Source organism: Polypterus senegalus, chromosome 2, assembly GCF_016835505.1.
Source record: "Polypterus senegalus isolate Bchr_013 chromosome 2, ASM1683550v1, whole genome shotgun sequence".
NCBI lineage: Eukaryota > Metazoa > Chordata > Cladistia > Polypteriformes > Polypteridae > Polypterus > Polypterus senegalus.
Window position 1 is genome coordinate 86,671,568 of NC_053155.1, and position 13,222 is coordinate 86,684,789.

At 38.6% G+C, this 13,222-nt stretch overlaps 2 protein-coding genes across 3 annotated transcripts in view; one reads left to right on the forward strand and one right to left on the reverse strand.

Annotated features, from left to right (window-relative positions):
- Positions 1-2,438, reverse strand: part of spice1 (spindle and centriole associated protein 1) — a 52,415-nt gene extending 49,977 nt beyond the window's left edge. Inside the window, exons 1-2 of the mRNA XM_039744116.1 lie at positions 2,172-2,438; positions 1,731-1,839 (exon numbers count right to left, since the gene is read on the reverse strand). Of these exons, the coding sequence (XP_039600050.1) occupies positions 1,731-1,829 (99 nt within the window). The 5' untranslated portion in view covers positions 1,830-1,839; positions 2,172-2,438. The remainder of the gene's footprint in view (positions 1-1,730; positions 1,840-2,171) is intronic.
- A 2,941-nt stretch (positions 2,439-5,379) lies between these two features.
- sidt2 (SID1 transmembrane family, member 2) overlaps positions 5,380-13,222 on the forward strand; it is a 59,471-nt gene continuing 51,628 nt past the window's right edge. For both annotated transcript variants that reach the window (XM_039744118.1, XM_039744119.1), the window contains exon 1: positions 5,380-5,948. In XM_039744118.1, the coding sequence (XP_039600052.1) occupies positions 5,715-5,948 (234 nt within the window). In that variant the 5' untranslated portion in view covers positions 5,380-5,714. The remainder of the gene's footprint in view (positions 5,949-13,222) is intronic.

The following is a 13,222-nucleotide window of genomic DNA, read 5'->3' on the forward strand; positions in this document are numbered from 1 at the left end:
GATTGGTAAAATATTATTCAGACTGATCTTCCTGTTCTTTCACAAGTCTATCTCTGACACATTCAGTGCAAAGGAAATTAACAAATAGTGTACTAAGTCATGTACAGTGTAATATTATACACCATTGGTCAAACGTTATAGAACACCAACATTTTTTCAGTTTTTTAATTTTTTTTAAAGTAGTTTAGGTCCAGTGAATAACCTGAAATGGAACAAAAGTTAAGCAATACTTCCAAAGTAAATAAACTACCAAAGGTTTAAAGAAAGTATTTAAATGATCAAAAACTGAAAAATAATTTAAAACTTGGCACTTTTTAAAAATAGGCCTTTTTAATGGAACAAGTAACAGGTTAACAACTTACTGCTAATGCAAACAGTTCCTACAGGTGTTCAACTTTTCTTGACTACTTACGAACCCTGTGTCTATATAAAAGCAGTGCTGGAACAAACTGATTTGCTAGACAACCTGAAACATGATTTGGACAATACTGTATATTGCTATCATAATGGAGAGAAAAAAGGGAATTAACAAATGAAAGGAGAATTTGAACTGCTTATATATTTCAATAAAAGGGGAGGGGGTGGTTAGGAGCAATGGGGTTATTCGAAAACTGTTGATCAGCAGTGTATACTTTTGTCAAAACACAAGAATGTTCCATTTTAAAACAAACCATGTGGTTTTAGAACTTTCAAAATAATTAAAAATGCAGTTATCATTGCTAATTTGTTCACAGTATATAAGAATAGGTCATGACCACTAAGAGCTGCTTATTAGATAAGGAAAATGAAAAAATTTATAAATTCAAAAAAATTGCCAATAAAGATGTGGATTTGGTATATTTCAGTATTCAATTACTTGAGAGGAAAAAAAGTTCCAAATAATTAAATAGAAAATTGAGTGCATTATCATTCTACCATATATTGAATACTTTTTTAAAGCCCACTGTCCATAGCAGGACAACTCAGCCTTTATTATTCTAAATCAGACTTTGTGTTTCTAGCATTTATGTTTTAGTGTTTCATGCGCACATTATTTTGTATCCAGTGTTGTGAATTTTAGCATTTTTACTACTACTCATTTTGAATCGTAATGAAAATCAAGGCACTCATTTTTCCTTTATGTCTTTTGAAAAAAATCTAATGTGCTTCTTCAATCATGATATAGGATTTCTAAGAAACTGGTAATGCAAAATATATATACTGTATATAACAGATGTTAATGAACGAAATGTATATTTTACAATAAAGAGGGATTTGGGTTATAGAAGTACTCAACAACAATTTAGAGATTCACTGCAGTGGAAACCTTTAAACCTTTAGCCCCTGATCATAATGCTCGTTTCTGGACCATACATAAAGTTTAAAAAAAAAAAAAAACAGTCTTAGTAAACCTCGGCAGTAGTGTTTGTGATAACTACAGAATAGAATGAAATAAAACCCCTCGTAATAAAACAAATGTTGGCAGAATATTTTGCTTGATCAGATACCACATTTTACTTAAATGTATGCAGAAATATTAAACTATACACAGCATGTGTTACTATTTAGGCTATAATTTCGGCTACTTGAATTACAACAAATTTGACAACTCCAATTAAAAGACTTCAAATTGGTGAATAGAGTGTGTTTCATAAGCAGCCATGCAATTAATGAAAAGTATTTGAAGCAAAAGTTTCCTTCACTCACTAATTTTCCATCCCAGTTTACTCTAATACAGAAGTCACACTCACCACCCACTCCTGCTTCGGTGCGGCCCTTTTTTTTGTTTTCACATTTTTCTTTCCAAAACCATGGGGATAATATGAGCGATTTATTTTGATGAAGGACATTTGTGCAGCCCTAAAAAAATTAAAAATTAGTCGATAAAAACAACTCTATGAATTTTACACATGTAAATAAAAGGTAAACAATGAAAGAGGCATTTTACAAATAAGAAAAAAGGAACCGTTCAAAACATGTCTGAAAGCTTTTTAGTCTACAGTAAAAGTTATCCATTGCAGTGCTACGTTGGATCGCAAGTTAACAGCTACGGGGCTGTTTAGCTGCACCCCGTAAAATGTGTTGTCAGGAAATTCTAACTCATCCTAAAATAGGCCGAACTAACAACTACTATACGAAATATTACAAGACCCTTAATATTATAATAAATGATAAAAACGTTGTGTACTCACCTTAATTTAAAAAAACACCTGTACTACACAAAAAAGAGCTTCAGTCGTTTGTAAAAGGCAAATCCAGAACGCCAGCTTGAGGGCGTCGCGACAATTATTTTGCACACTGGATTGTGATGAAACGACAGGTGGAAAAGTAAAACTTTAGACACGACTTTGAGGCTGTAAATTTAAAACTGTAACAACGACCTCTCGAGCTGTTCTGAGGACTCCTACTTGTCACTTTTGCATTGCCGCCTCAGCACCTCCGTTACCCGCCTCCGCATACGGCACGCCAGTCATCTAGGGGTTACTTCCGTCTTGTTCCCATACCAACCGACGCGATCGTTAAATTGCATTATGGGAAGTGTAGTTCGACTGGACAGGTTTTTTATAGTTAGGTCCTTTAGTGCTGAAACAGGCTTTCAATTAGATAAAAAAAAAATAGGCGTCTTCGTCAAAAATGATCAGAAGGGCTATTTGAGAACCTATTTTACAGGACAATGTTGTCATCACAAGTAAAGCAATCAGAACAAGTGACAAGTGAGTTACCTAACAGCTGACATCACTTAGACAGGAGTTCAGCAAACATATTGAATAAGTCAGAGTTTTGAACGGAGGTGAGTAGCTCATACAACCAGCTAGGAGAAACATGTGAAAAGAGTTTGAATTGAGATTTAATGCCACCACCAGATGCTACTTATCTGCAGAACTGAGTGGTTGAGGAGGAGTATAGGACCTCACAAGTGTCTCCATACATATAGGTACTAACCCACTGACTACTCTGTAGGCAAGCATCAAGGATTTGAACTTAAAACATGCTTCTACAGGAAGTCAGTATAATGATCTGAAAAGAGAACTGACCTTGGCTGAGTGAACACCAGATTATCCACTGCATTTTAAACCATCTGCAGGTGACACATACTGGTACTCCTGCCAGCAGAGACTTGCAGTAGTCCATACAAGACAAGACCAAAGCCTGGACCAGGAGCTGTACTGCATACTCTGTCAGATGCGGTCTGGTCTTGTGGAAATTTTAAAAGGTGAATCTGAAAGGCTGAGAGACAATAGTAACATGGTGCCTGAAGGACACCACCCCAAGGCTGCAGGTACAGACTTGGCAGGTGTTAGTGATAAGCCAAACTAAACAGAGATGGGGTACTAAATTGAAGAAGAAGAAAGTCTGTCATTGCCAGGCTCAGCTGGAGATGGTGCTCCTTCAACCTTTTATTACTGCATATCTATTGCCATGTTATTATTTGACAATGCAGAAACAATACATATTATTAAAAATAAAAATCTGTTTTCCCAGTTTTATGACCTTAGCTGCTGGAGAGACCTGCATATTCAGGATATCTTTGGTGGTAGGTTAATGAGAGCCGTGAGTTTCTCTGTCATGGTAAATTGTACTATTGAATGAATAAGCATGAAGCAATTTGAGCATTTAATCCTGCAAACACAAAATGGGCTCACTCTGATCATTGATACCTGGTGTTAGAGGCAGTGAATTAAGTATTCTGTATTAATTCAGTATCACACATGTAGCTTCTCAAACCATATGAACATGAAGTTTACTGTCAGCTCTCTTTTTTGATCCTCTTCTCCACATTTCATAACTGGCTCCCCATTTATACCCAAACAGCAGTAACAGCAACAGTTCTTAAAGTGACACCTACCATCCCAGTACTTGACACCTTGGTTGATATTTGCTGCTGAGGACATGGTGAACCGGTGACACAGAGTTTAGTCAGGACCACCATTACCATTACGTTTGTGCAGAAAGATCTTGTCTTTGAATATGATGGGGAGCTACTGGTGAGTTAAAAAAGTGCCAGCTGCAGTATGGGTAAACACAGAGGCATGGGCAAAGGAAGAGTTTAGTGAGGCTACCGGGTGGCCTTGAGGATCTTGTAATCCACTGAGTTAACTCAGCCAGGACAGGCCTGACTATTGCTCACCCTCCTCTTAAGTAAACTGAAGATATCATGGAGTGGCTGTAGGAACACATGAGGGCACTCTGAATCTGGCTTTTGATTGCATATCCTAGGATATCCTGGGGAAAAAGTATGGCATTCTGAATCTACTGTTGCCATTCACACCCTTCATGCACAGAATGAAAGTAGTGACCATGGAAATAAATTTAATCTATTTAATTTGGGGTAAGGATTCTTTCCAGGACAACTCCTCTCTCCAGCCTCGCTAAAACCTTTCTTTGAAATTTTGGAAAAAATGCAGTCTGAGAATCTGAAGACTATTGTATTATTGTAAATAAATTTGAATATTTAAATTGCTGATGGTCTTGGTAAGATATTATGTCATACAAATTTCGCACTTCTTCTTGATGCAAGCGCTTAAAACCTGGGATGCTCCTGATTTACTGGTCAGTCTATGGTTCTATTTTTATGGATCCAGGCTTTCTGCAGTGACTGAATGATGGAGACTGTGGGATCAAGATGTCAAAATAATATTATTTCACAGAGCTCCAATGGTTTATCTCTCCATAATGAGCATTGGAGAGCACCAAAGATGCTGCAGTTCCAGATGAAGAACAGCAGATCACTTTACTTGGCAACTAGCTGCATTGTTAGTTCCATCGGATTGTAAAATGACATGAAAATGTTCTTAGACTAGATTGACAGTAAATCCATTTCTCCTCTTCTAAGCCTGACTAACCCAATTTAGAGTGACAGGAGCCCTGGTGGACATATCTCATGGGCTGAAGTCAGATACCTTTTTTTCACAACGCAAAAGAGGGGAAGTAAAGTCATATAATATTTGTTTACCATTTCTGAGATATTCTGGAAACACACAAAAAACGAATAAATATAAAACAGCAGTGGCACAATAGTCATTTGAATGCATTATCATTTAATAAAAACACGAAAGACAGAAGTGAGGGCTATTATCCTATTTGTGATTCCTAAAACATTTTCTTGATATTTTCAGACAGGAAAAATGTCAGCTAATGTGAATTTGTGAGTCTCAGTCGAAAGACCGTGGGAAATCAATCTTTTAATTGTCACATGAATAGTAAAAAATTGTTTCTAATTAAAAAAAGAGAAAAATATACACTGTATACTTGCTTGTCCAAACTATAAAAAAATAAAACGATAACCTTTGAGTTTTTTTTTTTTTTGAATGAAAAATCTGTATGGTAATTTTGCTAAAGTAAAACTGCGCGCATTGTTTCAAAGCCGAGAAGAGGGTGGCTTTTGTCATTCGATGTATTCGAAATAGACAGTATTCGCAGGTTTAAATGCGTAACCAGAAATAAAATAAACCTTGTAAATCTGTTTTAAAAATGCAAATCTTCTAATTCTGCGTGCACTTCACTGAAATATGTAACATCGCAGCTTGCCGATCTCTCTCGCTGATAAATCTAATTTGCTCTCTTCTCCACCTTCTGTCCAGAGCTGACGAGCGCTATTTTTTTTTCTCCGCCGCTATCTCTCGATTGCATCTTGGAGCCTGAGCGTTTTCATCGTCGCCATCAAGATCATTAATATTTGATCGCGGATTCTGATTTTTTTCTCTCGGTGGGATAGCCAGTACATAGGCACAACTATGCGACGCCTATGGATATTCATTGGAACCAGACCGGTGGGGAATGCTGTCCAAATGGGTTCACTGAGCTTGGCAGCGGCCATGCTCCTGGCTTCACTCCTTGTCGGATGCCAGTGCCAGAGAAAACTCCCGTCCTCGCCTCAGCAGGCCGAATTTAATCGTGTTTACAGCGGCGCCGTGAGCAGGACTACAGAGAACATCTACAGCTTCAGCTACACCTCAAGAGCCGGGCAGGTAGGAGGGGCACGACGGGGAACCAAGCAAACTCTCGGGAAACAGGTGCGTAGTACAAGGTTGAGCTGGCAGACAATCGAGACGAACAAGCGGAGGGCTCGGAGAAGCCGTGCAGCAACCGCACAAATAACAGGGAGAGCATATCGTCCCCTACCTCAATAACGGGGTAAAGACAGCAGTGGAAGGTGGGACAAGTGTGACTCTAGTACGTGGCACGGTGGCACGAAGGTTAGCTCTGCCAAATTTATGAATGGCTATCACGCGTTTCCTTCACACAGTCCGTCGTGACACTTCGTGCGAAAACTGGGCGGCTGGGAGTTAATTGGACTCGCTAACCTAAGCCAGAATAATAATAAGCATTAAAGATGAGAGATTGTTCAAATTGTATTCAGTTCCTCTTGACGTTATAAGAAATGTATGGCTTATATTGTTCACTTAAAAACACAATTACATCGCATGTAGGCGGCCCGATTAAATACCCTCGCAGCTGCAGAATCCTGTGCCCTAATCTCGTCCGTATTTGCTCGTTCTCCTTGTGTGCTTGTAAGCTTTCTCCCATTTCTTGTATTAGATTAGTGCTATGAGACGGAATCATGACTCCTTGGTCGTGAGTGCACCCTTCAAAAATCTATCAATCAGTTTTTCTTCCGATTCTGCCTGCTGGCTTCAGAACTGTAAGAATGGGTTGCATTTACATGCAAGCTCCAAACAAGGTGATGCATAGGACGGCGTAGTAGATATAAAAGAGCAGTGTTTCTCAGTTTCTTGCCGATGTAGGATAGAAGCAAGAAAACGTTTAAAATTCTCCAGTGGACATCTAATGTAGACCAGTGAAGTTCAGCTCAGCAGTATTACTCACTCCACAGGTCAACCTGACACATGAACAATGAAGTGAAAATGCCTTAAAAGTACACACCCATCCCATTTGTTGTAGCTCACTCTTGCAAGTGCACAAAGGCCACTTTTCTGTTGGTATCATGGACATCATTCATTCTCATTCATTCAGTCTTGTCCATGCTGTCTGGTGCTTGAGGTATTGGAAAGGGAGTGCAATTTCTTTATTAGCTGCTGTGCTGTGGCGCAGTCTGGAGAGTCAGGCCTCGGCTTCTGAATTATTTTTCCACTGTTTTGTGCCAGATTTCTTCAATTCTGCCACAGTTTCTTTTCCCTTGTGGTGTCCAACAGAGCATTGTCCTTTAAGAGGAAGTTGTATGGCGTCTGGCGGACTTGACCCAGCTATTCCCATCAATGCAACCATACAGTTTCTGAGGGGGCTCCGATTCCAGTCCTGATCATGGTGTCCTTGTTTGAGATGGTGTTGGGCAAGTATATCCACATTACTCAGTTTAGGCACTTAGTGTGGAAAACCTCTCCGTTCAATGGAGGTGGTGGTCTTCCAGCTTTTTGAGCCATAAAAAAATGATAAGGAGGACATTGGTCTTAAATATCCTGATCTTAGCGGGAGTACGTACTTTGTTTGATCACCATTTCTTCTTCTGTATGGATTGATTTGCTCTGCTAATTCTGTTGTTAATGTCTGGTTCGTGTTAACTTTACTGCCTAGATACATAAACTCTTATACCTTTTCCAGTGGTCTACTATTCATTATAATGGGTTCTTCCACACCAGTGTTCTTCCTCATTGCATGGGTTTTCTCCATATTTACTTTTAAGGCCAATGGTACTGCCTGTTTCGGTCAGATGTTCAGCCTTCTACTGAGTGTCTTGGTGCCTGGTTGATAGTAGGCCAATGTTGCATGCATACTGTAATTCAAGTCTTCTAGCATTGTGGTGTCCATTGTATACCCTGTCTTCTTCTCTATATATAACCTAGTCAATAGCTATGGAAAACAAAAAGGTGAGAGGATGCAGCCTTGCTTGACACCAATTTCCACATTAAATGCTTCTACCAGCTGGCGTTATGAGTACCTCTGCACTTGAAATTCTTGTATAGTGAGTGTATGAGGCTGACTAGTTTCTGGGAAATGCCACAGTATTGAAGAATCTACCAGAAGGAAGCCCAGTGTAGGCTATCAAAGGCCATTTTGAAGTCACAAGCATGATATAAAGCGGGTTGTTCCATTTGTGGGATTGTTCAAGTATTTGCCGGAGGAAGAAGATGTGGTCGACCCTGAGTCTTCCTTTTCTGAAGCCAGCTCGTTCCTTATATTTTCATTGACTTTTTCCAGATATTTCTGGATCAAGACTTGAAATACTGCTGCTTGTGTGGCACATACTCATTATATAGAATCCAGCTATTTTTTATTTGAACAAGAAGATGATATAACAATAGACAACAGTGACATTACTAGGATGTCATCCTGGGGTGTTTATTTGGATGTGGAAGAGGGCAACTAAATGCAGAAAAAAGCTAAAAGGTTTTCTTGTATTTCCATTGAGTGTGTAGATGTCTCTTTTGAGTGAGCATTGCCTATGCCCCTGCCCACCAGAGGCACATTTAGGAAATCAATAGCTATTAGAAACAAGAAAGTTACAATATTTTAAACAAACAAATCAAGCCCACTTAATCCATTTCATGGTCATGGGTTGGGGATACAGATTTAATAATATTTGTATGTAAAAGAAACCTGCAGGGGCTTTGCAATGCATCAGTGAAGCCACAGTGACTGATTGTTTAGAGCTACAGTATATCATTAAGTCATTATACGTCTGATAGATGTTTTAAACATTTTTTTAATTGCTTGCATTGTTTTTGTTTATGCAATTCTGATTTTTTTGTAAGAAAGGATTCATAATTGCTTGAGACCACATACTGTATAAAGTGCAATAATCTTATTGGTAGTGTTCATTAAAACTGAGAGTCTGATCCATACTACAGCACAGTATTCAAGCTTCTAATCATTCAGGGCATTAGCCTCTTTTTAATTCCTGATGTGACTGCAAGAACAGTCAAAAAATAACAGTCCGGTCAGGTAAATTCCTACACTTTCAGGAAAACATAAGAACATATGAAATTTGATAAACGAGAAGAGACCATTCAGTCAGGGCCGCTGCTGGCCAAATGGGTGCCCTAAGCAGAAATAAACTTTTGTGCCCCCTCCCCCAAATATTATGGAAGTAAAAATAAAATAATAAAAAAAACACCTACTATAGTGGCCAAAATAGAACTTTATTCAAATAAAAGTAAATACATGAGGGCATCATCATGTGTGCTTAGCCTACTCTGCGTTCACCGTAAAATGCAATATGTACGTTTATATTTTTGTTTATTTGTATATGTATATTATTAATATTAATTTATTATTATAATATACAGTATAAAAATATTTTTTTGAGCAGTTGGGATGGTGCCCCCCTGGCAGTTGGTGCCCTATGCAGACTGCGTACTCTGCATATAGGGAGCGGCGGTACTGCATTCAGTCCATCAAACTCATTTGTTTAATAGCTAATCTGTCCTAGTTTCTTGTCTTAAAGGTTGCCAAGTTTCTGCCTGTACTACACGACTGTGTAGTGTGCACCAGATTCCCATACCTCTTTGCATAAAAAAATGTTTCCTAGCTTCAGTCCTGCTCTTCACCTTATTCTCCACTGGCATCCTCGAGTATGGGATTCACCATTAAGTTGAAAGAATTCTGATGGGCCTACTTTATCAATGCATTTGAGAATTTTAAACACTTGGATCAGGTCCCCATGCAGTCTCCTCTGCTCAAGACTAAACAGGTTTAATTCTCTGAGAGTGTCACAGTAGAAGATGTCCTTAAGTCCAGGGGAGGCACCTGACTGCTCTCCTCTGCACAGTTTCACATGCTGCTCTGCCTTTCTTTTAGCATGGTGACCACACCTGCAGACAGTACTCCAGAGGTGGTCTCACTAGTATAATAAATATAGTCTGAGTATAACGTACCTAGATTTATATTCAACAGTTTTTACAATGTAACTTAACTTTTTATTTGCTTTTTTAATCACTTTTGCAAATTGCTTAGACGATGAAAATGTTATGCCAATTTAAACCCTTAAATCATTTTCAGGGGTTCAGAGATCAGTGTGGGATGAATAGTAGTAAGATCAGGTTTTTGGTATGTAGGTGGTGTACAATGTGCTCCCTTGAGTCAATAAGGACCACTTATGTGCCCTATGTGTGGAGGTGGCCTCTCTGCGTCACATTCTATGTGAATGTAGTGTGAGTTTAAGTCAAGGCAGGTACACATGGGGGCAAATCAGGTGTTAAAGTTGTGGTGATAGAATGTAAAAAATGAGTTGTTATTTTGTGGGTGTGAGAAAGAACCAAAATAATAAACTTTGTGAAAGGGAGAGGAATGGATCTGCTTAGACAGGGTCTGGTCAACTGAGTGTTACAGATTTTTAGATTGTCGGTTAAACTAGGAAATAGACTAGCTGTCCCCAGGGACAATATAACTACTAATCTAAGACCAAATATGATTTTGTGGTCGCAGAAGAGCACTGCATATCTTTTCAATGGTCCCAAATGAAAATTTAATAAACATCAGACTATAAATGTAAAATGAACCACTAGAATGAGCTTGCAATAGACATTATACAGCTGGGATAGATAACATTAGTCAGACCTGCTGAGATCTGCAGTAGGGGGTTCTATAATAGATCAACAAGCAAGCTCTTACGTGAACTCAGGTTATCCAGAACTGGTTATAAGGAGACCATGCAGAAGTTGACAAATGTGGCGGAAAAGGCGAGCAGATGATTGTAGCTACACTGGAAAAATGTTGCCTGGAGTGAGGAGGCAATGGCCAGGTAAGCTGTATTGGCTGACATGTATTCATGGTTTATTAGCTGATGGGAAAAGAGGGTAGACTTGTGTTGGTGTCACTGGCCTTAAATACACCATATTTGAGAGGGAGTTCCACCTGATGACCCTTAAGAACCACCAGCTCACAGACCTTTTGCGTTGAATGTATTTCTTGTTTACAGTTTGTAGAATATGAAGCTCAAGGGTGTGTGAGTAGGGAAATATTGTTGGTTAATTGTGGGGAAACTGACAGGTGTTGAGAAGTAGGGAAAGTTCATTTTTTTTATGATACATTTGGGGTGTATATTGTAACAGTCTCCACTATAACACACTCTACATGTTTTTTTTGGTGCAGGAAAGAGCAGTGTGTAGATGCAGTGGCTGTTGAAAGTAATAGAATTAACTTCTGTGTGACCTTATCTGTTGAGAGCACAGTTGATAAGTTACATGATATTCCTGAGTATTGTAAAATGTGTAATCTGATACCAACTGTAATTCACATTTGGGTTGAAATGTAGCAAAAGAGCTTTTTATGCACAAATTTAGGACTACTGGTTGGTCAGACCTGCATGTTTGTGGGGTATGGGAGAGAATAGTCAGGGACGCATGGGGAGAATATGCAAATGTCACAGAGAAATTGCAGGGCCAATACTGTACATATATGTAAAAAAGGAATATATAAAGCACATCTTATGAATCAATCACATATGTAATGTCCACATTTTAAAAAGAACACTATCACAAAGCACTTTACAAACACATTAAGTTTATAAAGAGCAATAGACGAGTTTTCAAACAAATCAGAAACTATAGTAATAGTGTTAAACACTAAGAAGAATGTGCAAGTGTCAAGGTAAAAAAGCACCTCTATGTACACAAGTGGTGATCTACAACAAGAGGTGATAAAATCATAATAATAAAACTAGCATTAGTAGAATACTGCAATTCATATTTAATAATCTACAAGATAATCAAATAAAAACAGCTGTTACCAATTAAAAAAGTGACCTGAAGTTATCTAAAGCTGTATTTCTAGTAGCTTTCCTGTATGTGTCATACAAAAATAAGACAGGGGGTGTAGTGGATTTACAGCTGTCCAAGATGTATGTATAGAAGGCAGCAAAGACATTAGGTATAAAAGTCACGAGAGGTCATGCCTAATCTGCATAATGCAGTTATGAGGTCACACTGGGAATAAATTATGCTGTTTTAGTCTCCATATTCAATTAAAGACCAAATTACATTAGATAAACAACTGAATGTAATGGATTAATTCCAGGAGTAAACAGTTTGAGTTATGAGGAAACAGTGGCCAGACTTAACTTTTTCACCCTATATAAACTGAGGACCAAGTGGCAACATGAAGGAAGTATTTGAAATTCTAAAGAGAATAAGCAAACACAGGGGCATGGGGTGCTCCAATGCCTCGAACTGAAGGGTACACTTAAGGTTTCAGATCAGTAACATTGTACACATGGTTCAAATGATTCAAAGCTCTGCCAACTCAATTTTTAGCTGATTTATCAAAAGAATGTGAGCAGTTGAACAACAATTAATCATGTCATATTATTTGCTGACCATTAATACATTTCAGATTTTTTTTTAACAAATAATGTCGTCCACTAATGCATCAATTATTGAACCCACTTAATTGAACCAAAGTCTCTCTCAGCATCAATGGGCCAATGCAGGAAACAACACTGAATATAAATAACATTAGTTATCAAAAATAAATAAATAATGATAATGAAATTTGAAACCTTAGAACCACCAAAGCTTTTTTTTCCACCTTCACAGAAGGTGCATCAATGCAAAATGTACACTGAAACAGCAGGAGACTGGCACATCTGTAACTATGATAAACACCACCAGATTCACAAAGTCACTTGTGTAAGGCATCATTTTTAATTCACTTTCTATCCACTTTCTAACCAGTTGTGGATGGTGACACTAAACTCCCTGATGGAGTACCTAGCAATTGTAGGGCACACTCATTTACACTCCTACACTGACATCAGCAGTCTGGGATTTGATGCAGAAACTGGAGCTGTGCAAAATCAGAGATAACCACTGCACTAAACTTGCCATCATTGTTATTATAACTGTCACTTGAAGCTTTCAAAGCTGTTTTCTGTTTGCGATGGTGCTAAACAATACAACCAATAAACAAACCTGTACATTGGTTTGTGACATGTAAACAAACTGTGGAAGAATGCCAGCCCGCACCACAGACAGAGACGTAGACTCACAATGTCCAAACGCACACACTTTTATTTTGCCTTTTCTTCGTCCTTCTCTGCACGCAGTACACAAATCACCACAATAATGCTCTGTCCTTTTCTTTCTCTTTACTTTCTTCTCTACCTTTTCTTTCTCTTCTCCTGCCACCTCCACTCCTCTCCCGCAAGCTCTGTCCTCTGCCTCCCAACTCCGACTCCTCGAATGGAGTGAAGCGGCCACTTTTATATTGTACCTGGATCTGCTCCAGATGCTCGTTGATGGATGGCCTTCTTGCAGTACTTCCTGGTGTGGCGGAAATGCTGCAGTCC